The sequence below is a fragment of the Sus scrofa genome, chromosome 12 (assembly GCF_000003025.6).
Source record: "Sus scrofa isolate TJ Tabasco breed Duroc chromosome 12, Sscrofa11.1, whole genome shotgun sequence".
Classification (NCBI taxonomy): domain Eukaryota; kingdom Metazoa; phylum Chordata; class Mammalia; order Artiodactyla; family Suidae; genus Sus; species Sus scrofa.
In genome coordinates, this window is record NC_010454.4 from 14,241,102 (window position 1) to 14,267,134 (window position 26,033).

At 43.9% G+C, this 26,033-nt stretch overlaps 3 protein-coding genes across 3 annotated transcripts in view; 1 reads left to right on the forward strand and 2 right to left on the reverse strand.

The window, feature by feature from the left end:
- The window catches only part of BPTF (bromodomain PHD finger transcription factor), a 141,868-nt gene extending 128,159 nt beyond the window's left edge, over window positions 1–13,709 (forward strand). The window contains 4 exon segments of the mRNA XM_021068118.1: window positions 2,253–2,445; window positions 4,224–4,308; window positions 6,580–6,766; window positions 13,392–13,709. Of these exon segments, the coding sequence (XP_020923777.1) occupies window positions 2,253–2,445; window positions 4,224–4,308; window positions 6,580–6,766; window positions 13,392–13,428 (502 nt within the window). The 3' untranslated portion in view covers window positions 13,429–13,709.
- C12H17orf58 (chromosome 12 C17orf58 homolog) lies at window positions 18,102–20,578 on the reverse strand. Its single transcript, XM_021068119.1, has 3 exons — window positions 20,452–20,578; window positions 20,011–20,202; window positions 18,102–19,354 (listed from the first exon to the last, which is right to left on the reverse strand). The coding sequence occupies exons 2-3, from the start codon at window positions 20,111–20,113 to the stop codon at window positions 19,164–19,166; spliced, it is 294 nt and encodes a 97-aa protein (XP_020923778.1). The 5' UTR covers window positions 20,114–20,202; window positions 20,452–20,578; the 3' UTR covers window positions 18,102–19,163.
- LOC110256159 (translation initiation factor IF-2-like) lies at window positions 20,197–25,715 on the reverse strand. Its single transcript, XM_021068075.1, has 4 exons — window positions 24,222–25,715; window positions 23,234–23,545; window positions 20,366–20,988; window positions 20,197–20,205 (listed from the first exon to the last, which is right to left on the reverse strand). Exons 2-4 carry the CDS (start codon window positions 23,307–23,309, stop codon window positions 20,197–20,199), a joined length of 708 nt encoding a protein of 235 aa, XP_020923734.1. The 5' UTR covers window positions 23,310–23,545; window positions 24,222–25,715.

Consider the following 26,033-nt stretch of genomic DNA (forward strand, 5'->3'; position numbering starts at 1 on the left):
GTTTGGAAATCTAGTGAGAGTGACTAAAACTTTAATTTTTAAAACTTTTTTTAAAAAAACAACATTTTTTGGAGTTCTGAGCTTACTTGCAGAACACAGAGCCCACCACCTGGTGAAGGCAACATACAAAGACATTCTGAAGGCCTCCACCTGTGGCAGCGAAAATCATGCAAGAGTCATAATTCAAAAGAAAACACTTAGTGGCAGCAGAACAAACCGCACAGCTGTCTGTAAGCCTTTCCGTTCGTAGAGCAGGTTAGGCTGAGCCTGAGGACTGTTTCCATTCCCCTAGGTGAGTCTGCCGGGAAACACCTTGGTAGAACCAATGGTGTCGGCGAGGCCAGCCTCCTCCCCTGTGATTCGTGCTCCTTCTTGCCACGACCTTGACTAGTCGGTCCTCCAAAGCACCCGTCAACGTTTTTAGAGACGTGATGTGTTTGCCACAAGATACTTTTCCTTTTGCCATTTGAGATCTTATAGTACAAAAGCCTTGAGGGTTAATGAACTGTATGGAATTACCCATAGCCGCACACTCATTCAGCCCCATCTGAGAGAACCTCTTGGGGTTTACATCACTCTCTAGGCTGTGTCCCTGGTTTTGAACTAAAGTAGTTCCTTACCAGCTAGTTAACCTGGCCACCCTCCACGTTGTCATACACGTTACATTAACTGAGAAACTGACCCATATCATCATCTTACAATTAGATTAAATTCCAGTGTTTATGTAGAAAACTTGGTAGGAACTGAATTACTCCATGTACCTTTTTTGGTTCTCTTCTTCATATCATATTTTGACCATTTATTTCCTGCACCTGGCTGACCTGCATGTTCCTTGTAGTGTAACTTCTACTTGGTGTTTGCGCTTTGCTTTGTTTCCAAATTTAAATCGTGAGATACATTTTCAAACCTATCTAAGGAATAGCCCCGATTTCGAAATGGCTTCTGTGGCATAGGTTTGACAGATGTAAGTCTTTGATTCTCTGGCTTTGGTTTCTGTGCCTGTTACAGTTTTACACACGTTCATTAAGAGGAAGACATTACCATCAGTGTGTTGTTTATTTTTTCAAATTCCAGTATGTTTTTAAAGACCCACATTTCACTAAACAGTGTATTTGTTGCAATTGATGTGAGTGACTTTATGTTTCCACACTTGACACAGTGTCCGATGCTGTAGTTTGTCAGGGTTAGGATGGTTGGATTCAGTATGTTTAGCTGACTCATTGCAGAAAGTTATCCTATAAGAACGTGCATCAGGACAGGGAAGACAGATTGACGTACCATGCAGCTCAAAATGACAATTACATTGTCATTTTCATTGTGAATACTTTTAGGTTCTATATTGGCTGTGATCTTTGTACTAACTGGTATCATGGAGAATGTGTTGGCATCACAGAAAAGGAGGCTAAGAAAATGGATGTGTACATCTGTAATGATTGTAAACGGGCACAAGAGGGCAGCAGTGAGGAATTGTACTGTATCTGCAGAACACCTTATGATGAGTCACAGTGAGTTCTGATAAGAGCATCATATTTAATAATTCAGGAAGCCAAATTGCTCTGACTGGTTACTTATTTATTTTAAAATAAAAAGCAAGATTTTTTTTTCTGCATATATTATATACACTTACATTACAAATTCCTTTCCAATTTTTTTTACTTTTCTTCCCTCTTTACCTCCCCTTCAAAATTTATGTTGCTTCATAGTGAATGTTTGAGATGCATTGGGGAAAATGTGGTTTAATGGTAGACTTGATTCTTCAATATGTAACATGGAAATTAATGAGATTAAAATAGCCTGACTTGTTTGGACTTTATCAGTGTTTTGAAATGGTGCTTTAATGCAGGTTAGAAAAACACTAATTTGGGTACAAGCTTTGAGACTCTGTTATTAGCTTTTAGGATTTTGGGTGGCCAAAATCAGCTTCCCATTTGATAGGGTACTAGTTGAAAGATTTTTGTCTTTGTTTCGAGCTTTAAAGTCAATTGAATGTCTTACTTTTTTTTTCCCGTATTGGTTCTCTGATTTTGACAGTGTCCTTAAACCTTTAATGCTTGTTCTTAACATCAGAAATACTAAATTAACACATTGGAATGTCGATCTTCAAAAGTATTAAAACGATTATAATACTAAAACTATTTTATATCCCAGGGTTAAAGTGTTTCCTAATGCATGTTTTATTACTTCTTAAAGTATAGTATAAGCAATGTGATCCCATCTGTTTTGAACTCACATTTCCATTTCGGATCTTACAGATTTTATATTGGCTGCGATCGGTGTCAGAATTGGTACCATGGGCGCTGCGTTGGCATCTTGCAAAGTGAGGCAGAGCTCATTGACGAGTATGTCTGTCCACAGTGCCAGTCAACAGAGGATGCCATGACAGTGCTCACGCCGCTGACGGAGAAAGATTATGAGGGTTTGAAAAGGGTGCTGCGTTCTTTACAGGTAGGAAACCAGTCTGGACAGCATTTAAAGGTGAAGCTCGCCAGCGTGGTCTTGGAAACACTTCTGGGGCTTGAACTTTGCAATCCTGGAATACATGATTAGTTACTGACTCTCAGGTAGCGAAGTCGACAGACCTCAGTCCTTCCTGTGCCGATGTCATGCCGGTTACCAGATCCACACACTGGCTCAACCGTTGTTTATCTAATGCTTATATTTAAAAATGAGTCTTGGAGATCCCGTCATGGCTCAGTGGTTAACGAATCCGAGTTGGAACCGTGAGGTTACGGGTTCAATCCCTGGCTAGTGGGTTAAGGATCCAGCGTTGCTGTGGCTGTGGTGTGGGCTGGCAGCCGTAGCTCTGATTTGACCCCTAACCTGGGAACCTCCATATGCCACAGGTGTGGTATGGCCCTAGAAAAGACAAAAATAAATAAATAAATAAAGTCAAAACAACTCGTTTTGTTTTTTGTTTGTTTGTTTGTTTTTGGTACATGCTCACAGCATGTAGGAGTTCCAGGGCCAGGAATCGAACCTGTGCCACAACAGTGACCCAAGCCACTGCAGCAACAACACTGAATCTTTAACCCACTACTCCCCAAGGGAACTCCCATGACTCATTTTTTTTTTTAAGCTATATTTTATTGTTTTGTTTTGTTTTGCTTTTTAGGCCTGTGCACTTGTGGCATATGGAGGTTCCCAGGCTAGGTGTTGAATTGGAGCTACAGCTGCTGGCCTACGCCGCAGCTGCAGCAATGCCAGATCCAAGCCGAGTCTGCAACCTACACCACAGCTCAGAGCAACTCCAGATCTTTAACCCACTGAGCGAGGCCAGGGATCGAATCTGCAACCTCATGGTTCCTAGTCAGATTCGTTCCCGCTGTGCCAGGATGGGAACTTCCTTATTTATTTATTTTTGTCTTTTTAGGGACACACTCGAATTGCATGGAAATTCCCGAGCTAGGGGTGCAATCGGAGCTGCAGCTGCCAGCCTACACCACAACCACAGCAACGCCAGATCCTTAACCCACTGAGCGAGGCTGGGGATCCAAACCTGTGTCCTCATGGATCCTAGTTGGATTTGTCACCACTGAACCACAATGGGAACAACTCCCTAAATTTTATTTTTAGAGAAAATTTTCTCATCACCATTGATCGAAAAGCTGATTAAATTCTGGTGGGATTCAAATGCTTATCTAAAGCTTTAACCCAAACCTTCCCTCCCTTGTTAAAAATAAAAAGGAAATGGGGTGGCTTATAAGATTAGCAAGTGTTGGAGATGTATTCCATACCCAGGAGTGCTCGATTGACGCCTTCTCTTGATGTAATCATTATCACAAGTATTGCAAGAACTGAAAGGAGGATAGTCGTCTCAGTACGTGGTTGAATGTTACTTAGCATCCTATCTCTGGCACATCATTAGCCTGTGGAGGTGGTCATTCCACACTTGGAGCCCATCCCACCGGTTTAATAAATGTGATTGCAGGTCCAGCATCTCTCGATGGTCAGGTCGTAATGTAGGGACCAAAGTACAGCTTTCTTGCCTCCTGGGCCTGTGCTCCCCCATCCCCACTGCACGCCAGCATCCCAGGCTTCTTGTTGAGAACTGTTATTACAAAGTTTGCTCATCTGAGATCATTTGTGACTAGAGCAAAAATTATCTAAGTTTAAACAGTTTCATCTCTCAAGTTTAAAACTGGCTTTTCAAGTCTAATGGGAAACTTAAATGGAATTATTATTTCCACCGGACCATAATGATGCCTTTTATTCTTTCATTCCAGGCCCATAAGATGGCATGGCCTTTCCTGGAACCGGTGGATCCTAATGATGCACCAGATTACTATGGTGTTATCAAGGAACCGATGGGTGAGTGCCCGAGTTGAATGTGGGGTTTCTTCAGCAGTCTCAGCAGCTGCCTCATTTATCGTCCGCACTGCTGATCCATCGTGAGGCTGTGTTGAGGAGGACTGGTGGCCGTCTGAATGGGTATGGTCGCTCGTAGGGTAAATGGGGAGTGCCTGTTAAAGGTCACCCGGGCACACCTTTGGACCCAGCACTTTCACCTCGTAGGCGTTACATGTGCACAAGTACGTTGTTCATCCCAACAGTGTTTATAATTGTGAAAACACTGAAAATGAAATAAATGACCATCAGTAGAGAAGTAGCCGAGTCGACGGATGGGCAGAGCATTAAATAGCTGCATGATGGAGGACATCAGTGGTGGATCGGGGTCTTTTTGCGCCTCTCTCATCTTTCCAGTCATCTCTTCCTTATCTTTTGCTAAAAGAGAGCAAGGGTAGAAATCCAATAAAACCTCACTGCCAGGGGGAGGTGGGGGGTGGTGTTAATAACAGCCGCAAGTGAGTATACTGATTGTATTGAGATGAACAGCTACAGGTTTCATCTGCCAAAGAAATTATAAAAATGAAAACATCGGAGTTGCTGTCGTGGTTCAGCGGTTAACGAACCCAACTAGCATCCATGAGAACGCGGGTTTGACCCCTGGCCTTGCTCAGTGGGTTAAGGATCCGGCCTTTCTATGAGCTGTGGTGTAGGTCTCAGATGCAGCTCTGATCGGACGTGGCTGTGGCGGTGGTGTAGGCTGGCGGCTACAGCTCTGATTGGACCTCTAGCCTAGAAACCTCCATATGCCAAGGGTGCAGCCCTAAAAAGATTTAAAAAAAAAAAACAAAAACATAGATCAAACCTTCCAGGCATCCCCTTGTGGAGCAGTAGGTTAAGAATCTGGCGTTATCTCTGCAGTGGCTTGGGTCACTGCTGTGACACAGGTTCAGTTCCTGGCCCTGGAAACTTCCACATGCTGTGGGTACAGCCAAAAAAAAAAAAAAATTAAAGGTTCTAAAACTGCCTAGTTTCCATTGTGGCTCAGCTGAAATAAACCCAACTGGTGTCCATGAGGATGTGGGTTCAATCTCTGGCCTCGCTCAGTGGGTTAAGGATCCGGCGTTGCAGGGAGCTTTGGTGTAGGTTGAAGACATAGCTTGGATCTGGCGTTGTTGTGGCTGTGATGTAGGCCAGCGTCTGCAGCTCTGATTTGATCCCTAGCCTGGGAACTTTCATATGCCATAGAACGTTGCAAATAAATAAATAAATTTTTTAAATGGCATGGTTATAGAAAATTCAGGAAATAAGAAAAGTAAGCTCAGTCTTTTCCTCACTGAACGCTGTCACATTTTGGGTGTTCTTATGTCTATGTCTAAAAAACTGAGATCACACTAAATGTTTGTGTCTGGCAGTCATCTTCCTGTGTCATTATTCTTTAATAATATGATTTTAGTGGCTTTCTATAGTCTGTAAATTGAATATGCGAAACTTATTTGACCAAAATTCTTTTCTTGAAGAGGTAGAGTATTTTCCTGTTGTTTTCTTTTTCTTTTTTGTGTATCTTTTTAGGGCCGCACCCGCAGCATATGGAAGTTCCTAGGTTAGGGGTCGAATCAGAGCTACAGCTGCCCACCACAGCCACAGCAACTTCAATGCCATGTCCGAGCCACATCTGCAACCTACCCCACAGCTCACAGCAGCGCTGGATCCTTAACCCACTGAGCGAGGCCAGGAGTCGAACCCGTGTCCTCATGGATATTAGTTGGGTTTGTTACTGCTGAAACTCCTTCTTCTCTTTTTTTTAATATTACCAAGATAAACAGCATCCTATGTAAGTATGTACGTAAAAATAATACAGGTCTTCCAAACGTATTGTTGAAAGAAGAATGAAAGTTACAGAGCAAACCTCGGCCTTACTAAGCAGTAAACTATTGTTAACTTTCTAAGGGTACATAAATGTATTTAGAAAAAGACAAAAAAATAAAAAATAGTAATAATAAAAATAAATAAATGTATTTAGAGATGCACAGAGGAGAGTATGAACTGTTCTCTGTAGTTAGTGGAAAGTAAAAGATCCTTCTTAAAAATAGCCAAGATTTATATTTTAGACCCCAACTCAAAAACAGAATTGGAAAAATGCTCCTCTTTCTTCATAAATTGCTAAATAGTCTTCCCTGGCAACAGCTTGTACCAGGCAGGGTAGTTGTATTCATGTTTGTCAGAACTACGGGTAGTAGTCATATTGGAACAACCTTAAAGCCTTGCAAATCTTTTACATTTTGTGTTTTTAAGACCTTGCCACTATGGAAGAAAGAGTACAAAGAAGATATTATGAAAAGCTGACGGAATTTGTAGCAGATATGACCAAAATTTTTGATAATTGTCGTTACTACAATCCCAGTGACTCCCCTTTTTACCAATGTGCAGAAGTTCTTGAATCATTCTTTGTACAGAAATTGAAAGGATTCAAGGCTAGCAGGTAAGAGATGTGTTCAGTGCTCTGAATTAATTCCGTTCCTCAGACTTTTTATAATGTCCTAAGGGATCGGCCAGTGGGGTTTATGGTAAACCTGAAAGTCAAGAATCTTTAATTAAAAAAAAGAAGACGAAGAAAGGAAGAAAATCAAGACTGTAGCATTATGGTATACCGGCAAGGACAAGTGGCCCCACTCAGCAAGGAGAAATTACTTAAAATCAGTCTTGTTTTCTCTTAGGGCCTCCCCAAGGCATGTGGAAGTTCCCAGTCTAGGGGTCAGATCGGAGCTGCAGCTGCCGGCCTACACCACAGCCGCAGACACAGCAACAGCAGATCAGAGCCATTTCTGCAGCCTTCACTGCAGCTTGTGGCAACACTGGATCCTTAACCCACTGAGCGAGGCCAGGGATCGAACCCACATCCTCATGGATACTAGTTGGGTTTGTTTCCACTGAGCCACAGTGGGAACTCCAAGAGTCATTTTTTTTTTTAATTCAGAAAGCATTTATCAGTGCTTACAGAAGGTAAGATGCTCTCTTAAATGCCATGGGGCACATCAGAAGTAGTCAAAGTTCTCGCTCTCATGAGTTGACAGAAGTGCGAAAGTGACTGTTCCGAGGGTAGAGTCAGAGGGAGAGCATGAGGAGGGATTTAAGCACTTCTTTCATTCATGTTTGCTGCATCTTTGACGTCAGAAAATGTTTTATTTTTCTGTGGGCAAAACTAGACTTAGTCCAGGTCTACAGACCTTTTCTTTGAACCTCTAGTAACGTCAAGGCATTGAGCAGCTTTCCTTAACATTCCCGTACCATGACCTTCATGCCTGCTGTTTCTGAGCTTCAGCACCCACTCCATCCCAGGCCCTTGGCTGTCTTCCCTCTATCAGGGGCCTCTCTCCCTTTCGTTTGGGTGCTGCCACCTCTGTAGCTCTGAGATTCGTTGTTCACCATCCCCCACCCGGCTGCTGGCAGCCTTGCTTCTCCAAGACGTCAGATTGCATGGGGCTTGGCGAGGCCGGGGCCAAGGCAGCTGGACCCGCTCAGGAGCTCCCAGGGCGCTCTGCACACCACCTCCTCTGAGGAAGATCTGTAGGCCGTTTTGTTTCTCTCCTTCTCCTGTCGCCAGGGAGACCCAGCCTTCGACCGTAGGGTCAGTTTGTGTGAACTGAAGGGGAGGACAGGCGAGCCTGAAGTTCCTGATCACCTGCTCAGGAAAGGGAGCAGAAACGTGGGCAAGGAGGGAAAGCAGGCAGACAGGCGGTGTAGACCACAAACCGAGAGACTTCACAAAATGTCTAAAACTGTCCTGTGTTTATCTTTGCCTACCTGTTAACCCGTTAACTGTCAAGTTTAAAATGGAAGAGGACTGACTTAATATGACAGAGTCCCCAGGAAAATAGTAATAAGGGAGTAAAAAGGGATAAACTCCGAGTAGTGAAAAGAATATGGTAGAAGTTAGTTAGCTGATGAGATTTCAGCAGATTCTAAAATACACACAGCACCTGGATGAGGCCTGACTCCAGGAGGCAGGTGAGCTGCAGCCGGACTCCTCCCAGCCGGCTCCTCAGCAGAGGCAACAGCCTGCCCACTAGAAGGACCCCAGCGAGTAGGAAAAGAGATGGGTTTTAACTGAGGTGTAAATGCAGGCCAGTCACCCTCCCCCCACCCCTTGTACAGACCTGTGTAGGAAGCCCGCAGAGCCAGAAGGCAGAACCAGAGCAGACAGAAGAGAATTGGACCCTGAGTAGAAGCCCCCGCTCACTGAAGGACTGGCTCCCTCATTCTGACACTGGCTCTCCACAGGGTCATTGGCCCACCCCCACCCCATAAGGGGTATTTGGCAGGGCCTGGAGAGCTTGCAGTTTGTCTCACTTGGAGGTAGAAAGTGCTACTGGCATCTAATAGGCAGAGGCCCTAGATGCTGCTAAACATCCTACAACGCACAGACAGGCCCCACAACGGAGAATTAACCAGCTCCAAAATGCAATGGTGTTGGGTTCCCGCTGTGGCTCAACAGAATTGGCAGTATCCCTGGAGCACTGGGATGCAGGTTCAGTCCCCAGCCCAGCACAGTGGGTTAAGGATCCTCTGTAGGTCGCAACTGCAGCTTGGATCTGATCCCTAGTCTGTGAACTCCATACACTGCAGGGCAGCCCAAAAAGATAAAATAAATAAAAGCTTACCAGTCAGTAAGCTGTACACACATGCACAGGGTTCTCTAGGCACCAATTTAGTCTGTAATTTACTCTTCTTAAGTAGGGACAGACAAGCAGGACCTCCCGATACATAAAGAAAGCCTGCAGTATAAAGGCGAAGGGTCAAGGGGTGACAACAAAAAATTCCAGAGGGAACAAAAGAGAACTTAAAAAAAAAAAAAAAAGCCTCTAAATCATGTCCCAAAAGAAATTGAAGAAGTTTTAGAAGATACTGCATCTGCAAAATGATGAACAGGATATTAGGAATAAAGAATACTTTGAGAAAAAGAAAGAGTAGCTGGAAAAAGTTTAAATTTATTGCACGTGTTGAAAGTTAAAATCAAGTAACTCTTTCACTGTAAAGAATAAAAAGACAAGGAGATGAAAAATACAAAAGAAAAAAATGTTATAGAGTATTTAATATTCACTTAATGGAAATTCCAGAAAGAGCAGAGAAGACAGAGGAGAGGAAATTATCAAAAAGCTACTAATATAAAAGAAGTTTCCTGAGCTGGTAAGAGGCACAAGACTTCATATCCAAGCAAAACTACTCATTCATTCAGAAATTGGTTGTGGAGCCCCTGCTGTGTGTCAGATACTGAATATAACAACAAGTAAAACAAAACTCCCCAAGTTCTCTTGTGGCGCCGTAGATTTAAGGACCTGGCATTTTCACTGCAGCGGCTCTGGTTGTTGCTGTCGCACAGGTTTGATTCCTGGCCTGGGAACTCCCACATGCTTCCAGCTTGGCAAGGGGGAAAAAAGAATTCCTGCTTTCTGTGGAGCTTACATTCTTGTGAGACAGCGAGACAGCGGGGGCAGGGGTCGTGCAATGATAGACAGCATGGAAGGTAGCTGGACAAGTGGGATAAGGCCCACTCCGCACAGGTATCACTGCAACATTTCCAGAAGCCCAGGAGAAAGAAGCTCTTCTGAGAGCTCCTAAAGAGGATAAAACAATTGATAAAGTGACAGGTATTAGACTGGTTTCACTTTTCTCTAACAACATGGAATGCTAGAGGATTATGGAGGAATAAATCCAAAAGTTTGAGGAAGGCATTCCCATCGTGGCGCAGCAGAAACAAATCCGACTGGTAACCATGAGGTTGCAGGTTCAATCCCTGGCCTCGCCCAGTGGTTAAGGATCCAGTGTTGCCACAGGCTGTGGTGTAGGCCAGCAGCTGTAGCTCTGATTGGATCCCTAGTCTGGGAATCTCCATATGCCGAAGGTACGGCCCTAAAAAAATAAAAAAATAAAAAAAGTTTGAGGAAAAGTGAAGTCTCTGTCCATCTAAATAGTCAAGTGTAGAGGCAAAATAAATGCATCTTCCAATTATATAAGGACTCAGAAAGGGCCTCCTTCCTATGCATCCTTTCCTAGCAAGTTATTTTAAGATGTGCTCTAGGAAAATAAAGAAGCAAATCAAGAAAACCAAAGACTTCAGATTTCAGAAAAGCTACGGGAATTACTCTGACCTAGGACGACATTTGTACAGCGGGCCTAGGCAGCAGGCAGTCCAAACTGGAGCAGGAGAATGGAGCCCTCCAAAGAAGGATGTGTCTGGAGGGGGAGAAAATGATCCATATATTAGATAATTTTAAGAACGGAAGGGGAGAGGGAGTTCCCGTCGTGGCTCAGTGGTTAACAAAATCTGACTAAGAACCATGAGGACTTGGGTTCAGTCCCTGGTCTTGCTCAGTGGGTTAAGGATCTGGCGTTGCCGTGCGCTGTGGTGTAGGCCGGCAGCTTCAGCTCCGATTTGACCCCTAGCCTGGGAACCTCCATATGCCACAGGTGCAGCCCTAAAAAAAAAAAAACAAAAGAACCGAAGGGGAGAAATGAAAGGCAATTAGAAACTCCATGAAAAGCAAAAAGTTACTACTGAGAATGCCCTCTTAGCAAAAGTGTCAACGTTACAGAGAAAAATGTACATAGTCATAATAACATAAACAGTGTATTGATTTTCACTTTTAGAATCAGTCTCTAGACAAGGCATAAAAAGATTTAATTTTAAATTATAGAGCAATAAAAACTTGGACTCAAGAAGAGAGGAGGAAATATTTACATGAGCTCCGTTCTCATTTGCTGCAACAAATTTTAAACAATATGAAGTTCAGGATTAAAACAATATAAAGTTGATGTAAGAAGTAGCAGTGTGAGCATCTCCCTGAGAACTGAAAGTTTAAAGTAATGGAGCCTGAAGATTGAGTACAGATGGGACAGGAGACCACAGCCTGTCCTAAGTCCCTCTGTGCTTTTTGCTTTGTTCATGTAGTTATCACTCTGATTAAATTGCTCCAACTGCTGTTCTTTTAATTGGCAAGGCGTGTTAGCTGTGAGGTGGAAGAAGCCCACCTGCCGCCAGGCTCGCCTGCAGACCCCGGAGTGGGAGTGGGAGTGGGAGCGGCTGCTGATGAGGTGGGCCTGCTGCATGATGAAGGAATTGGGCAGGCAGGGGGGCCCAGAAGCTGGGTCTGCTCAGAGGAGAGAAGCTTGCCGCCTGGTTATTTTATGTAGCTTTTTTATAACATTCTAGTTTCTGTAATTTTCATTAAAGAACAGGAGAGCTAATTGAGAAGCTTGCTAAAGTCTGCTGGATAAAATTAAACGTGAAGGGATGTTAGTGAATTTTTGTTGATTTTCAGATTTAGGGCAGAATGAAACATATATGTAGCCAGTCATTGAAATTTTATTTAGGGAGTTCCCGTGGTGGCACAGTGGTTAACGAATCTGACTGGGAACCATGAGGTTGCAGGTTTGATCCCTGCCCTTGCTCAGTGGGTTAACGATCCAGCGTTGCCGTGAGCTGTGGTGTAGGTCGCAGACGCGGCTCGTATCCTGCGCTGCTGTGGCTCTGGTGTAGGCCAGTGGCTATAGCTGCAATTCGACCCCTAGCCTGGGAACTTCCATATGCCGCAGGAGCGGCCCAAGAAAAGGCAAAAAGACAAAAAAAAAAAGAAATTTTATTTAGGAGTTCCCGTCATGGCACAGCGGTTAACCAACCCAACTGGTATCCATGAGGTTAACGAACCCAACTAGTATCCATGAGGACGCAGGTTCGATCCCTGGCCTTGCTCAGTGGGTTAAGGATCTGGCGTTGCCATGAGCTGTGGTGTATGTAGGTCGCAGACGAGGCTCAGATCCCATGTTGGTGTGGCTGTGGCTCCAGCTCCGATTTGACCCCTAGCCTGGGAACTTCCGTATGCCGCAAGTGCTGCCCTAAATAAGCAAAAAGAAAGAAAAAAGAAAAAAAATTTATTTAGTTACGGATTTTCAGTATTTCCTTCACCATATTTTCCCAATTTTTAATTTATGCTCTCTGGCATTATTTTCATAACTGTTCTTCGTTGCAATTCATCATTTATATCACCCATGTTCTTTCTTTTCTTACAGATTGTGATATCTTTAGTCTGAATTTTTAACTGGAATCAGAACTGGATGTTGGGGTCCCTCTTTCTTTTATTGTACCACATGATTACCTAATTCAGAATTGCCCCCCCCCCGAGTTCAGATTAGTTAATATAATTTTTTAATGTTTACAAAAGAAGATGTGTAGTAGGGAACAGTTTATTCTAGCAGCCGTGTCGAACAATGTATTTAAGAACTGTAAACTCCCGGAATGCTGTGTTTATATACGCCATCGCAATAGAACGTATTGGATGACTGTACAGTAATTTGGTTTACTACCAAAGGTTGTCAATAAAACTGTGAAACTAGAAAGGAAACTTTCTGAACTATCATAGTAAAATGTGATTTTAATACTGCTCTTTCTCTTCTTTTAACGTATTTTTCCCTTCATATTCCCCAATTCAATGTAAATTAGCACACACGCATACACACATACCTTTTACCACAGTGGTAATTTTTCTGTAAATGTTTCTATTTGTTCCTTTGGCTAAAAATGTTGTATTGGACAAATACATCTTTTTTAAAAAATATAGGCATTGGAGTTCCCGTCATGATGCAGCAGAAATGAATCCAACAAGGAACCATAAGGTTACAGGTTCGATCCCTGGCCTTGCTCAGTGGGTTAAGGATCCAGCATTGCCATGAGCTGTGGTGTAGGTCGCAGACGTGGCTCGGATCCTGCGTTGCTGTGGCTGTGGTGTAGGCCAGCAGCTTCAGCTCAGATTTGACCCCTAGCCTGGGAACCTCCATATGCCGAAGGTGCGGCCCTAAAAAGCAAATAAATAAATAAATAAATAAGAAGTATCATCATTTTCTAGTGAATCATCATGTTTAGTGTACAGTGAAAATTTTTAAATATTATAGGTTAAAAATTTCTTACTTGTTCTCATGTGTTTGCTTGCCAAGGGTAAATGAAAGAACATGGCTGCTTTCCCCAGACAGACTGACCTTGGCATCCACATAAAGCATCATTGTTCTAAAAAATGAAGGGTGCTTAATTGTTCCCTTTTTTCTGTATTCTGTAGGTCTCATAACAACAAACTGCAATCTACAGCTTCTTAAAGTTCAGCGTGTAACCTAACATAAAACACAGCAAGAATCTGGTTGTCTGAACTATTTTAAATTAAGGAGCCAGATGTTTTTAGTCAGGTTATCCTGACAAGACTTGACCTAAACTTCGTTTTTATTGGTCATAACAGTCCAATTATATTCTTGGCCAATTTTGTCCAACGGACAAGGGAAAAGCAAAGTCAACGACACCATTATCTTGTCAAGATCAAATGGTTTTACTATTGTGGCAGAAGCGGGAAAACTTTGTTTATTGGAAAAAAAAAAAAAAAAAAGAAAGCAAGCAAGAATAAAAGATAATATGGGGTCAAGTGTAACTCCATGGAAATGCCACGTCTGCTCTTCAGTGAAGAAGCTGGTTTAGAGTCTCACAGAAAACTTTCAACTGTATTTATTTATTGTTGCAAAAAAGACGCTTTTTTATTGCTGCCCTCATTTGTCAGCTAATTATTTTTTCTTATAAAATCCAGCCCCGGTTACATGTAATCCATTCTGTATCTTATCATGATTCCTGTAGGTAAAAGTACAAGACGACCTCTAGATGTCTTTTCTTTCTATGAAAGGAGCTGCTATGTACACATGTGCACACACACACACAACTGGGAATCAACAATGAGTTTATTGTTCATGGTAGATAAAAATTAAGCTTGCATAAAGGTTGGGCTAAGTGGTCCTGGACTACAGACTCTGTTGCCTTGAATATAACAATACAATTTGTCATTTACTCTGCACCAGGCTAAAATGAGTAAAATCTATTTGAAGGTATCTTGTTTGTAAACATTTGTCAGATTCTAATTTTTTTTTCTTTTTGTATTAAAATTCAACTATGGATGTATATGAAACAAAATAAATGGAGATAATTTCTCTCCCACAGATGGTGTCTCTGAATGTCCGCTGGTGATTATCTGTAAGCCTTTACGGGGAAAGGGAGGGCTGCAAGGTTAAAAAACAAAAAACAAAGCTGGTGGCAGGATCTGATTGTACCTGGATTTCTCCAGGGTAGTACTGGTCCTTCATCTTATCATTCCCAGCCCACTGTTAATCACGTCAAAGAAAAATCTACAGGGGTGCTAATCCTGTTGCATCAGTCGATCAGATTCATAGAAAAAGGTAATGTGACAAAATACACATTGCCTTTATCTGTACGTTGGAAAATGCCAGGCAGATTATCAGTTACAGACTGCTACTTATTTTTTGTGAAGGGCATTTTTTTTTTTAAGACAACTTCATCCTTTTTGTATTTGTTTGTTGATTATTTAGGGTTTTTTCCCACATGAGGAAAAGTAGTATGAGCAGTAGGGAAAGAAATGGAAACAGCAGAGGAAGGTACATTTTGCATGATTTTCCTTTCCGTGTTCTAACCTTACACGTTGTATTTCTACATTGTACTAAGAGCTTCTATAAGATCTGCCATAGTTGGTTTATGCAGCTTTGCAAAGATTTTACTAGATTTTGCACTAATTCTTACTAGCTTTGTCCTACCAAGTTCTGGAATTGATCTAATTGTTGTTTTTTAAAAGTTTCCTTTTGTTTACTATCACCCTGCTATGCAAAACCTTTCCCAGACCTTAGTTTCGTAAAAGAAAGACGTTGCTACAGTTCCCGATTCTTTCTTATTACAGGCTCAGGTGTACAGGTTATTCTGGGTTTAATTTTATCTAATGAAGCCCATTCCTTTTGTACATAAATGTCACTTAAACCTATGCTTACAAACTAAAGAGACTAATTGCTCAATATTGAAAACATGGAAATCAAGTTTTTGCTTAAAATATTAACATGGAAGTAGTCATATAGGTTACTTTGTCCTTTTACTTTTAAAAAATGTTACATATTGTATGCACTGTGCTGATGCAAGAATCCTACATTTAAATGAATTATAAAATTATTCTGCATCTCATCACTCACAGTATTTCTGTACTATTTATTCATATATGTAGATATAGATATATATGGGCTTAATCATTTAAAACTTGTTGCGGCAAGAACTTTCCTACCTGTAGGCAACAGATTGCTATGTTTTTAACAGATTGTGGCAAATTTAAACAGCAATTCTTTTTGTACGTAATAGGACATTTCATCCTAGAAAAAATAAAGTAATGTTTTTGACATTGGATTTGGTGCACTTTCTGATGAAACAGTGGTTGGTTGGTTAATATTTTCTGTAGATGTTGGCATTGCCGAAATGTATAAAAAGGTAAATTTTATGGGACTGCTCAGACCAGGAAGATGTTAATTTCGTATGTATATTTAATAGTATAGAGTCTTTTGCAATTTTTATCACCATATAAATAGACATTTTATAGTTTATCAACTACAGAGCTTTAGTCTTTCAAAGGTAATTTTTGGAAAAACATGCATTCTTATAACACATAATGAGGTCCCAACGCTGTTTTTCTCTTAAGTATTTGACAAACTTCTGCTACTCAATAAATTACAACTATGTAATAATAATAATAATAATAATATTCAGTAATCCAAGTAGTAGAATGCACATTTGTTATACTGCTAGGATTTTTCTACCCACTCTTTGGACTTGTAAATATATTTAACTTGCATCAATAGATTTCCTTTGCAAAAAGTATTTTCCATGCCTGTTGTATTTCATCTGCCTAGCTCACAATCCTTGAAATCATTTCATAAAAAGTATTTTCATAATATTGGTGAGGCTTTTTTCTCCTACTCAAATTCTGCAGGATTTGTATTTTAGGTAACATCCTGCAGTAGTTTTTCAAAATTGTGAACTTTCAGAGATATTTTCTAAAGTAAAACAATTACCTTTTTATATCTCAAGTGCCCTGGAGTGTTTATTAAGAGACACTGAGATTCACTGTTGTTTGTAATCAACCTTCGTGGAATATGCAAGTAAAAGTTCTTTGCCTATTTCTCATTTTTTAGGCAAACTCCCTGCATCTTTGTGTATTTCTGATACTAAAGAGCTAGTCTGGTAACCTTTTAAATGTATACATTTAGCTTCATGACTGAGGCCATTATGCGTAAGTCTCAGATATCCCATCCTTAAAATGAAAATGGTGGTTTCTTGGGGGCAAAGCAATGTCTTACTAGCACTTGGAGGAAGAATTTTTAATAATTTGAAATATTCTGATGTATTTCTGGGTACTTAAGAGTAAGATACCGTAAAAAGACATTTCTTAGAAGATCACATCCCCGCCTTGATCCAGTTTGGAAAAATTCAGCTAAAGAAATAAGTGCTGTAATTTTTAAATGATACAGTCTTATACCTGAAGTTGAAGTTACACCCTGTAGATAGTTGGGTCAGTTTTTAAGTGTCTGCATATACCTGTGTTTGATCAACCTTAAAAATGATTTCAAAACTAACAGTGCCAAATTATATCTTTTAAAGGCAGTAAAAAGCTAGTACTAAAGGGAGAAAAAGAGTATATGTTTTGTAGACCTTTCCCTACCAAAAGAAAAACACTTCTTCCCTCTTGAGCCCTGGAGGAATGTGCTGAATTACTCTTGAAGGCTGCAGAGTATTTTATTCATGTGGGACTTGTGCATGTGATGCTTTAGTCATTGGAGCACGAACCCATGTGCAAAGGAAAATCTGTCAACAATACAAAAAGCTTAGGAATTAGGTGAATTTACGTGTTAAAACTTTCCATAAAAAGATTGCATCCCAGGTTCCAACCAAATATTGAGACGATTCTTCTAAAACTTTTTTGCCGAACACGGAACTAGCAGCGTGTTCCCTGCATCTCCCCACACGCACCACTGGTTCTACCTCATTGGAGCCTCACTTATCTTTCATTGCAAACCTGGTCTTGAAAGATGGCCTTAATCTTAACAAGGCAGTTTAAAAAGCTGGCCTGCTTGTGTTTGCCAAGGTGTACATACTAACCATGTGATCTCCAAATATCAGTTTTGGCACTTTCTGTGTTTCCAAAATGTCTTAGAAACTGAGTATTATCAAAGCAGTCTAACCAAACCCTGTTAGGCTTATATAAAAGTGATTTTTTTTTTTCTCTCTTTTAAACCAGAGCACTTCTCTTTGTGCTACAGCATCTGACCATCCAACACATAATGTGTCTAGCTGGCCATTTTGTCATTTCCCCACTGTTAACCCAGGATCACCCTTAGGCATTTGACATTCAACTATTCGGCTTGATTTTTGTGCCCGGTACTGCTTATGTCTTAGTTAATTTTTATCCTAAAGAAAACGAATCCAGAAGCCCTTCATTTATGGCATACTCTAATCTACTGCCAGTGGTTCATGCAGTAATGCACTTGATTTTCAAGAAGCAATTCTAGTACAGTTTTTAATAAGTTTGGGCAAGATTCATTTTGGGCAAATTCTCTAAAAATCCCTCAGTTAATGCTTTACCACGGAATAATCAGAACCTCTCAACTTTTACCTTTTTTGCCCTCTGGGACAAACAAGGCAACAATGCCCCATCTCAATCAGATGTCACATCTTATGCTGTGACGTCTCCGTCCTGTCCTGACACCCTGTGCATATATATATATATATATATATATATATATATACAGGGCTTCTGCGAGGCGATTAGAGGCTGTGCCATTACAGACTTAATGACACAGCTTGAGCTCTTCAGTGCATCTGCTTTGAGACCAAACGGGCTGTTTTTCTCTCCTCAGTGCAGTTCCTGTTTCTCTTTGTTTAGGCAGTAAAATCTTCAATTCAACCATGGATTATCAGTGTCTTTATTCACAGTTTCATATTAACTGAAGCACAGCTTGGTCTTCGGAATAAAGTAACGTCTTTGTGGACTCAGGTATAAAATCAATATTAAAGTCAGTGAGTGATTAAATCTTTTCAAGCCAAATGGGAAATGTTTGAAATTCACATGCTTGCAAGCTGTTATTAAATATCAGTTCCAGAGTTTTTGGAGTACGTTTGAGAAATGCTTTTTTTCCCTCAAACTTTTTGGGGTCCGTGAAGCTAAAAAACCAGCTGCATCCAAGATCTGATTTCAAGGCAAGATTTACTGCTTTACAAACACAAACATGATACCTGGTCTTAAGAGAAAAATGACATCAGATACACCCAGAATGTTTGGCACTGAGATAGCTGCCAGTATGGCACAAAACATGATTTTTGAAGCAGGGAGGCATGGAAATAAACTATCTTATATTTTGGTACATCAGGAACATTTGTTTGAACAAACACTTGTTTGCCTGAATTAAGCCCATCAGTCCTCTTTAGGTGTAAAGCTTTAATACTTGTCTTGGGCTGTGACTTGTGTGTTTGATCTAAACGTGATCTGACATGTCCTACGTCTGACTAGTGCACTTACTGTTATGTACAGAATTCAAAATGTGACGGTTTTAGTATAAAATTTGGTTTGATACATGATATAAACTATTCAACAATTGTATATTTAAAACCGAGGAAATGTTTTTGTGAACTATTTCTACTCAAGAATGTATTTAAATTAAAATAATTAACATAAACAACACGAAGCAGTGATCTGTTAACTGGACAGGTCAGTTATCTGGGCTGTGGGAATAACTGGCACTACAGTTGAATAACTTTACCACTGGAGCTCAGAAGCCTACCATTTAAGAAGCATTGTGTAAATAAAAAAGTGACCACTTCAAGATTGGAGTCAGCACTTCACAACTAGTTCATAAAGGAGCCGTGTGCCCTATTCTAAGGGAAAAACCCCATGACGTGATGCTAGGCCTTTCGCGTCTTGTTGCTGAAATCCAAGTCTCTTGAGGAACCAGAAGAGCCAGGCTGGAATGTTTCACATGCATTGGGTGTGAATTGCTCCTTGCACTTGCCCATCCCTTTTTCGGTTAAATCTTTTCACATAGCTGCTGCTGCTCCTGACTAGTCCATCTCCGGGTCGGAGGCGCCCCCTCAGGACCTGAAGCAGAGCTGTAGGTAGCTGCCTTCTTTTATGATAGATGTGGCCCATCACAATATACCTGCTGCCTGGGGGGGGAAAGAAAAAAAAAAAAAAAGCCAACATGTAAATTCATAGTATCTTCAAAAATGCCACGAAACAATGTGAAAATGGAATAAGGACTTTAAGAAACGCCTAAGCTTGAATCTGTTATCTTGCTGCACATGGTGCATCTCAGACATTTATTTAACCCTCAAACAACAGAGACAGCCTAGTGACCTTTATAGAATAATCAGATTACCCAGCCTGTAAACAGCCAACACTAGGAGCAAAGTTCCTAATCACAACATATCAGCAGGACTTTACCGAGCACACCTCTAGAAAGACGTGGCAGTGCGCAGCACCCGCCCCCCAAAAAAGACGCTTCTACACTCAGTTTAAATGGCCCCGTAGGCGTCCCTTCTGGCAACGGTGTTTCATCGTTCCCTTCATTTGTCCACAAACATTTATTGAGTGTCTGCTTTGTGCCAGCCCGTGCAGTTCCCATCTTTAGCCGGTGGCGCGGGAGGAAGGTGTGCGCTGATGGAATTTAAATCCCAGAATTTAAATCCCCGAAATAATACCTGTCGTCTAAATTCTAAGAATACCCCTCTCCCCGTAAAAGGTACTAGGGTGACCGACAGAGACCAGGCTCCGGCATATTCAATGGTGTCATAAATATAAAATGGTCACTTAGTTTCAATACCAGGTTTAAATTCTGGACATGGCTTATTGCAACTGGAGGTGTCCAGGGCTAATATGTGGACTCGGAAGAAAAACCCGTCCGGAGTGATGTACAGGCGGCTCATCTTGTACAGCCCGTCCCGGTCCACCAGCAGAGTCACCAGCCGGATCCCTGTGCCGAGCACGTCCACATCATGCACGATTCCGTTCACTGCTGCTTGCAAAAAACAAAGAGTTTGGAGAAATACAGAGCGCTCCCTTCCTCTTTCTCTCCCCAGAGCGTTTTTAACAAATCGCGAAATAGTCCACACGGCTCTGGGGCCTGCAGGACCGAGCGGGTGGGATTCTCTAGGGTTTGGTTTAGGATCCCGGTGTACAGCCCGACTCCCTCGGCTCGGAAAGGCTCTCCCCGCGGCCGGGGCTCGGCCGTCCGGGCCCGGGAGGAGCGGCGGGCGGGGCTCACCGAACTCGCTGGCGCAGTAGGACTCGCGCACGTCCAGGTCCGCCCCGCAGGCGCGCGCGCAGGGCTCGGCGCCTGGCTCGGCGTCCTCCGTCCGCGGCGGGCGCGGCGGCGGCGGCGCGGGCGCGGGTTCCGGGAGCGGCGCGGCGGCGCGCGGCCGGTTGAGGTAGGCGGGGTCGGCGGGGGCCTCGGCGGCGCGCGCGGGAGCTCGCGCGGCCGGGAGGCGCAGGTGCCGGGAGCGCGCGCGCCGCGGGGAGTCGTCCAGCGCGGGCACGCGGCGCGGTGACGCGCGGTTCTCGGCCTGCGCGAGGCGCGGGCTCGGCGGGTCGGCGGCCGCGCGCGCTGCCTCCCGGAAGCCGGCCCGGTTCTCGGCGGGCGTGGGGGGCTTCCGGCGCCGCAGGTCCGACCAGGCGCGGGGAGCGGCGTCGGCTGCGCGCGGCCGCCGTTGGGTTTCGGGGACCGGCTGCGCCCGGGGCCCCGGTGTCTCTTCAGCGCTCGGGCCGCCGCCGGGGTCGGGCTTCCTGTTGTGGGGCGACGAGGCTGTAGGGAGAGAGGAGCAGAGGCCCGGGAGGGCGTCAGGGGAGGGGAGGAGAGGCCGGGCGGGCAGAGGGGACGGAGGAGGGGACGGGGAGAGGAGGGGGCCGGCGTGGGGGTGGGGGGAGCGTCGAGGGGAAGGGGAGAGGCCGAGACGAGAAGGGAGAGAGGAGGGGAGGAGAGGTGAGGCCGGGGAGGCTGAGAGATGAGGCTGCCGAGGGGGAGAGAAGCCAGTGGGGGGGAGAAGAAAGGGCTCCGGGAGGGGAGGAGATGGGGGACAATGCAAACGTAGCAGACACCTGCGAGAGGCGAGGTGGGGCGGCCAGGAGACTTGCAAGTAAAGGAAAAAGAATGGGAGGGGGAAGAGGAAGGCCCCCCAGCTTCTGAGGAGCACAGGTTTCCTAGGCCCCACAGGAGGACGGAGATGAGGGTCTTGCCCTCTAAGAATGAGGCCAACTAGGAAGAATTTTCTCACCGCATGGGAACATTTCATTTTGTTAAGGAACCTTCGCAAAGCAACGGCTTTTAAAATTACAACCACCTATTTGTTCCAGGACTAAACATAACTGACAACTTTGGTTAAATAACAAACTCTTTTTGCCCTTTCTTTAATGTATATATAAACATCCGCCTTTTTGCTCTGTACAGTTTGTTGAGAAAGTACCAAGAGCAAACCCCAGGGGGAAAGGGCTCATATTACAGGTTCTCCTAATTGTTTAAGCGCCCCTGACAACAGAACTATTTGGTTTTCCCATCCGTGTTTACACTGTCATCTTGGTCTCTGCAGAACCCAGCATTTGTGAGTGGATTTTTATCTGGCTTCTTGGACACCACTTATTAGTAAAACACAGCTTAGAAAGATTTTTAAAGTGTGGCCGGGAGGCAGAGGCCCTTGGTGAAGTATAAAAGCACACACATCACTTACATTGCCCTCCCACCCCCGCCCCCTTGCATGGTGGAGGAAAAGCTCCTAAATGGCATATGGCATGAAAACACATTTTTGAAATTATTAGTGATTTTCCCCAGCTCTGCAGGCAGGTTGGTGAGCAAACTTCAGCCAGCTTAGAAGCTGGGCAGCTTTCCATGCCCAGTTACACAATATCACCTCCCCGTTTGCCTGGGTCCCAGTGCCCTCCAGACGGGCACAAGAGTCCAGCTTTATTTTTCTATTGTTTTAACGGCTGGTTTTTAGCATTTCTCTCCTCTGGCATCGAAGAGCTTGGTCTGTCCATGTGCAGCTCTTGCAACACTTCGTTTAAAGTGATTTATCTTGCCAAATGGACAATCTCCCTTAAAATCAGCTTTCACCCAGCAATAATAGCTGGTTATAGTTCATGTTTTTGCAAAGAGGTTGATTCTGACTCATTATGTTCAACGTTGCCCATACACAGCTGAATAAAGTTCTGGTGGATATCCAATTCCTGACTGTCAACTGTTGACCTCACAACTGCTTCCCCATTGATATCACCATCTGTTGTCATGGGAAAGATTGTCTGATATTTGGGTTAAATGCCACTGAAGTCATTCAATTTCCATGTGGAAAAATAACCCAAAGTAAATTGCCCTGTGAGGTGCGGAAGCTATTTTTCCCAGAGATAGTGGATAGAACAGAAACATCCAAATAAAAGCAAAACAAAAACACCTCCCGTAGAGAACCTCATGTCTTCGTTCCCTCTGTAATTTTCATCTCATGCAATGAAATTGTGTGTGTGTATTTTAAAGACTCAGGTGTCCCAGGGCCATGGGTTGGGGCTGCAGGGAGAGAGGAGAAAGGTCTGAGATTTCAGGCTCCCTGCAAGCCCCCAGCCCCGGCAGGGCGCACCCAGCGCCTCTGATCGCTCTCGGGACAGGGACCCGGGCGCAGGGCGGACCCCGCGCTCCTCCGGGCGCCCGCCGCCAGCCGCGTCCCCAGAGCCCGGCCCGCACGGCTCCCGAAAGGCGCGCCACGACCCCTTTTGACACTTTCCCTCCTCTGTGATGGAGCAACTACTTAACATGCAAAGTTTTCTCCAGCCTGCCCGGCTCGCTCGCGATCATTTCAGTAGCTGTGCTGGCTTCTTTCCGAAAAGGCTGCCAAGACACACACAATCTTGGGGACACATTTTGCTCCTTTCGAACACGAACACGGACCCGGAGTCTCCTCTCTGGCAAGCCCTGACCGCTTTCTCGTCCCGCCCTTCATCGCGCCCTCTCCCCAGCTCCCCCCGGATCCCAGCCCCTTTCCCAGGGCTTAGCGTTTCATCGATCTTACCTTTTCTCTCCGCCACTGGGGCTTCGGGAGATGATCCAACGATCAAACAGAGGAGCCAGAAAGCTCTAGCTGTCATGTTTGTAGACACGGTTCCCAGGCTCTAAAACTGAGCCTGGGCTTTTGCTCTTTCTCTCCCCCCACCCCTTCTCCACACCCCCACCCCCGTTCATGCTAATGAGGGGCAGCCTTTGGGGAAACGGGAATCACTCACTGAACAGACCATTGGAACAAAACGGAGCTGCAGGGATTTTTCCCACCTCCTAAGGGGGGCGAGCACGTGGCCTCTCAAAGTTGTCCCTGGGAACGTCTGTCCTGTGATGTGTGGGCAATGAGAGCATCAGAACCCACACTTTAGACCCGTGGGGGTTCGCGGGCTGCGGTGGGGTGGAGGAGAGGGCGAGGTGGCAAGGGAAGAGAAGAAGGGTGTGAGGGGCTGAGGGACTGGGTGGGGGCGAATGAGGGATATAGTTCCTTCTAGATTAAGCCAGCAACAAACAGGCAGATTCGTGTTTAAGACAGGCTTGTGGAAGGGAGGGGATTCCAGATGACAGAGAATTCATCCCAAGATGTGTCAGGGGTTCGAGAGGAACCAAGGCACTGCATCCTAGGTTTGATGACACTATTTTACTACCTAAACAATATTGATCTTCTCAATCAGAAGGGGGGGGGGACCTCAGCCAAAGACCTTTTCTTCTCCCTTTCCCTCCCCTCAATTGAAACTGCTCTCTACTTGGCTAGATCCATTAAGCCCATAGGAATGCTTTTACCCACCAGGTGCTGGAGGATAAAGAAGTAGAAATCCTTCCTAGCTCTCTAGTGATGGTTCATCTCCTCAAGAAAGGTGCATTTTTCTTGTCTTTCTAAGACAAATTCATTCGCCACTTGGGTCTGAATTCTTGAAATTGCTCTGTATGCCAGCCTTGAGCTAAGGACCTTGTCCCTCAGACGGAACAGAAACAGCATTCCCCCAAAAGGGATATTAGCTCACCATAGTCCACGCACAACCAGTGTGTATCTCATTCCAACAGCTTCGAATCCAAAAGAAAGGGGGAAATGCCTTGAGACGAAGGCGTTTTTATCTGAAGCACTCGAGCCAACAGTGAGATGCAGCTGCTACAAGAAGTAACAGACCTTTGCTGTGTCTCAAAAATAATAGTGCCAGTGGACCGATCAGATGGGGGGGGCAGATCATGTTTTCGAGAAAGGCTCTGGAAAGCTAGAAGGAAAGCAGAAGGGAGGTGAGACAGCTGGACTCCATCGTGGTCAAGTTCTTTTCGAGAAACTGAGGATAGGGAGCCTAGGCACACAAAAACACTTGTTATATTTTGGGAAAGAACCAGTAGGTAGAAGTTATGTGGTGAAAGCTTTCATTTCAGTTTGAGAAAGAATATTCTAACAACTCAGATCTCCAAGAAAGCAGGCTGCTCTGAAGAGTTATGACAATGAATTAGAAGTGTTGTGGTTTGAGGAATACAGTGAGATAAACATGTTCTAGAGAGGAGCTGGCTGTCTAGTCACAGACTGACAAAATGTTGAAGGGGTCACACTGTCTGTAATCTCGTCCTCAATTTTCCTCATCTTGAAATTCAGTGTTGTCAATGGAGCAGATTTGAGGCACCAACTCATATTAACCAAACTCATAAAAAGTAGATGTATAAGCCAGAAGGTCTTTTATTAATTTACCATAGAGAGAATATAGCAAAAGCGATTTATCTTTTTTTTTTTAACCTTAAAAACTTAAAAAAAAAATTATTGGAGTATAGTTGATTTACACTGTTGTGTTAACACAAGTGATTTAGAAGTCTAACTATTAATCAGAAGTTTGCCTGTTGAGCACTAAATCAAATTGCAGTCGAAAGTGGGCTAATCTTCCTTCATTCGAGTTTTAGAGGAACGAATGCTCTGTTTCCTCCAAAAGAGTGTCTCTCTCCAGTTACCGCAAGGCTGATATACACCAGAGTTGGTGTCTCCAGATTCTGGCCAAGACCAAAGAACTCTGTGAAACCCATGCTTTTGGGTTTATAATTTATAGATTTCCTTCGATCCCCTTCTTTCACATGCTCTTTCTTCAAGTTAAGTGAAATAAAATTAATTAGGCTTAAGCTTTCTCGATTACAACCACATCTCAGACATAACTGCCTGAGATTATATTCAAGTCACCCAGATCCGATGTGGGGTGTTCCCGAAACTCTTCTGTGGCAGGAATGTTGTGAATGCCCTGAGCCCACACCCTGAAATGTAGAGTCAGAGAGCTGTATGGAAGGCTCCCACAGGCTCCTAGAGGCTCCCAGCTTGGCACCAGCCTGGAAGAACTTGCCAAAGTCCAAGGCTGGGTCTTGGGCATCACATAGCTTGCAGGCTCAGGAGCCAGATTCATGGTGGGAAACTCCAAGAGGTCAAAGAACGCCACTTTAGGAGTTCCCGTCGTGGCTCAGTGATTAACGAATCCAATTAGGAACCATGAGGTTGTGGGTTCGATCCCTGGCCTTGCTCAGTGGGTTAATGATCCGGCATTGCTGTGAGCTGTGGTGTAGGTGGAAGACGCGGCTTGGATCCCGCATTGCTGTGGCTCTGGAGTAGGCCGGCAGCTACAGCTCCAATTAGACCCCTAGCCTGGGAACCTTCTCCATATGCCACGGGAGCAGCCCCAGAAAAGGCAAAAAGACAAAAAAAAAAAAAAAAAAGAATGCCACTTTAATGATTTAGGCAGGGGTTCCCATCATGGCCCGGTGGAAAGGAATCCAACTAGTATCCATGAGGATACGGGTTCAGTCCCTGGCCTCGCTCAGTGGGTTAAGGA

What these genes read in the sequence shown, in the direction of transcription:
- LOC110256159 (XM_021068075.1), bottom strand. Translation starts at nt 23,309, where the DNA reads ATGACAGCTAGAGCTTTCTGGCTCCTCTGTTTGATCGTTGGATCATCT. An exon ending in CCCAGTGGCGGAGAGAAAAG is followed by an intron (nt 20,989 to 23,233) that starts GTAAGATCGATG and finishes CTCTCCCTACAG; the next exon opens with CCTCGTCGCCCCACAACAGG.
- C12H17orf58 (XM_021068119.1), bottom strand. Translation starts at nt 20,113, where the DNA reads ATGAGCCGCCTGTACATCACTCCGGACGGGTTTTTCTTCCGAGTCCAC. An exon ending in ATGTCCAGAATTTAAACCTG is followed by an intron (nt 19,355 to 20,010) that starts GTATTGAAACTA and finishes TTCCCCCCCCAG; the next exon opens with GCAGCAGGTATATTGTGATG.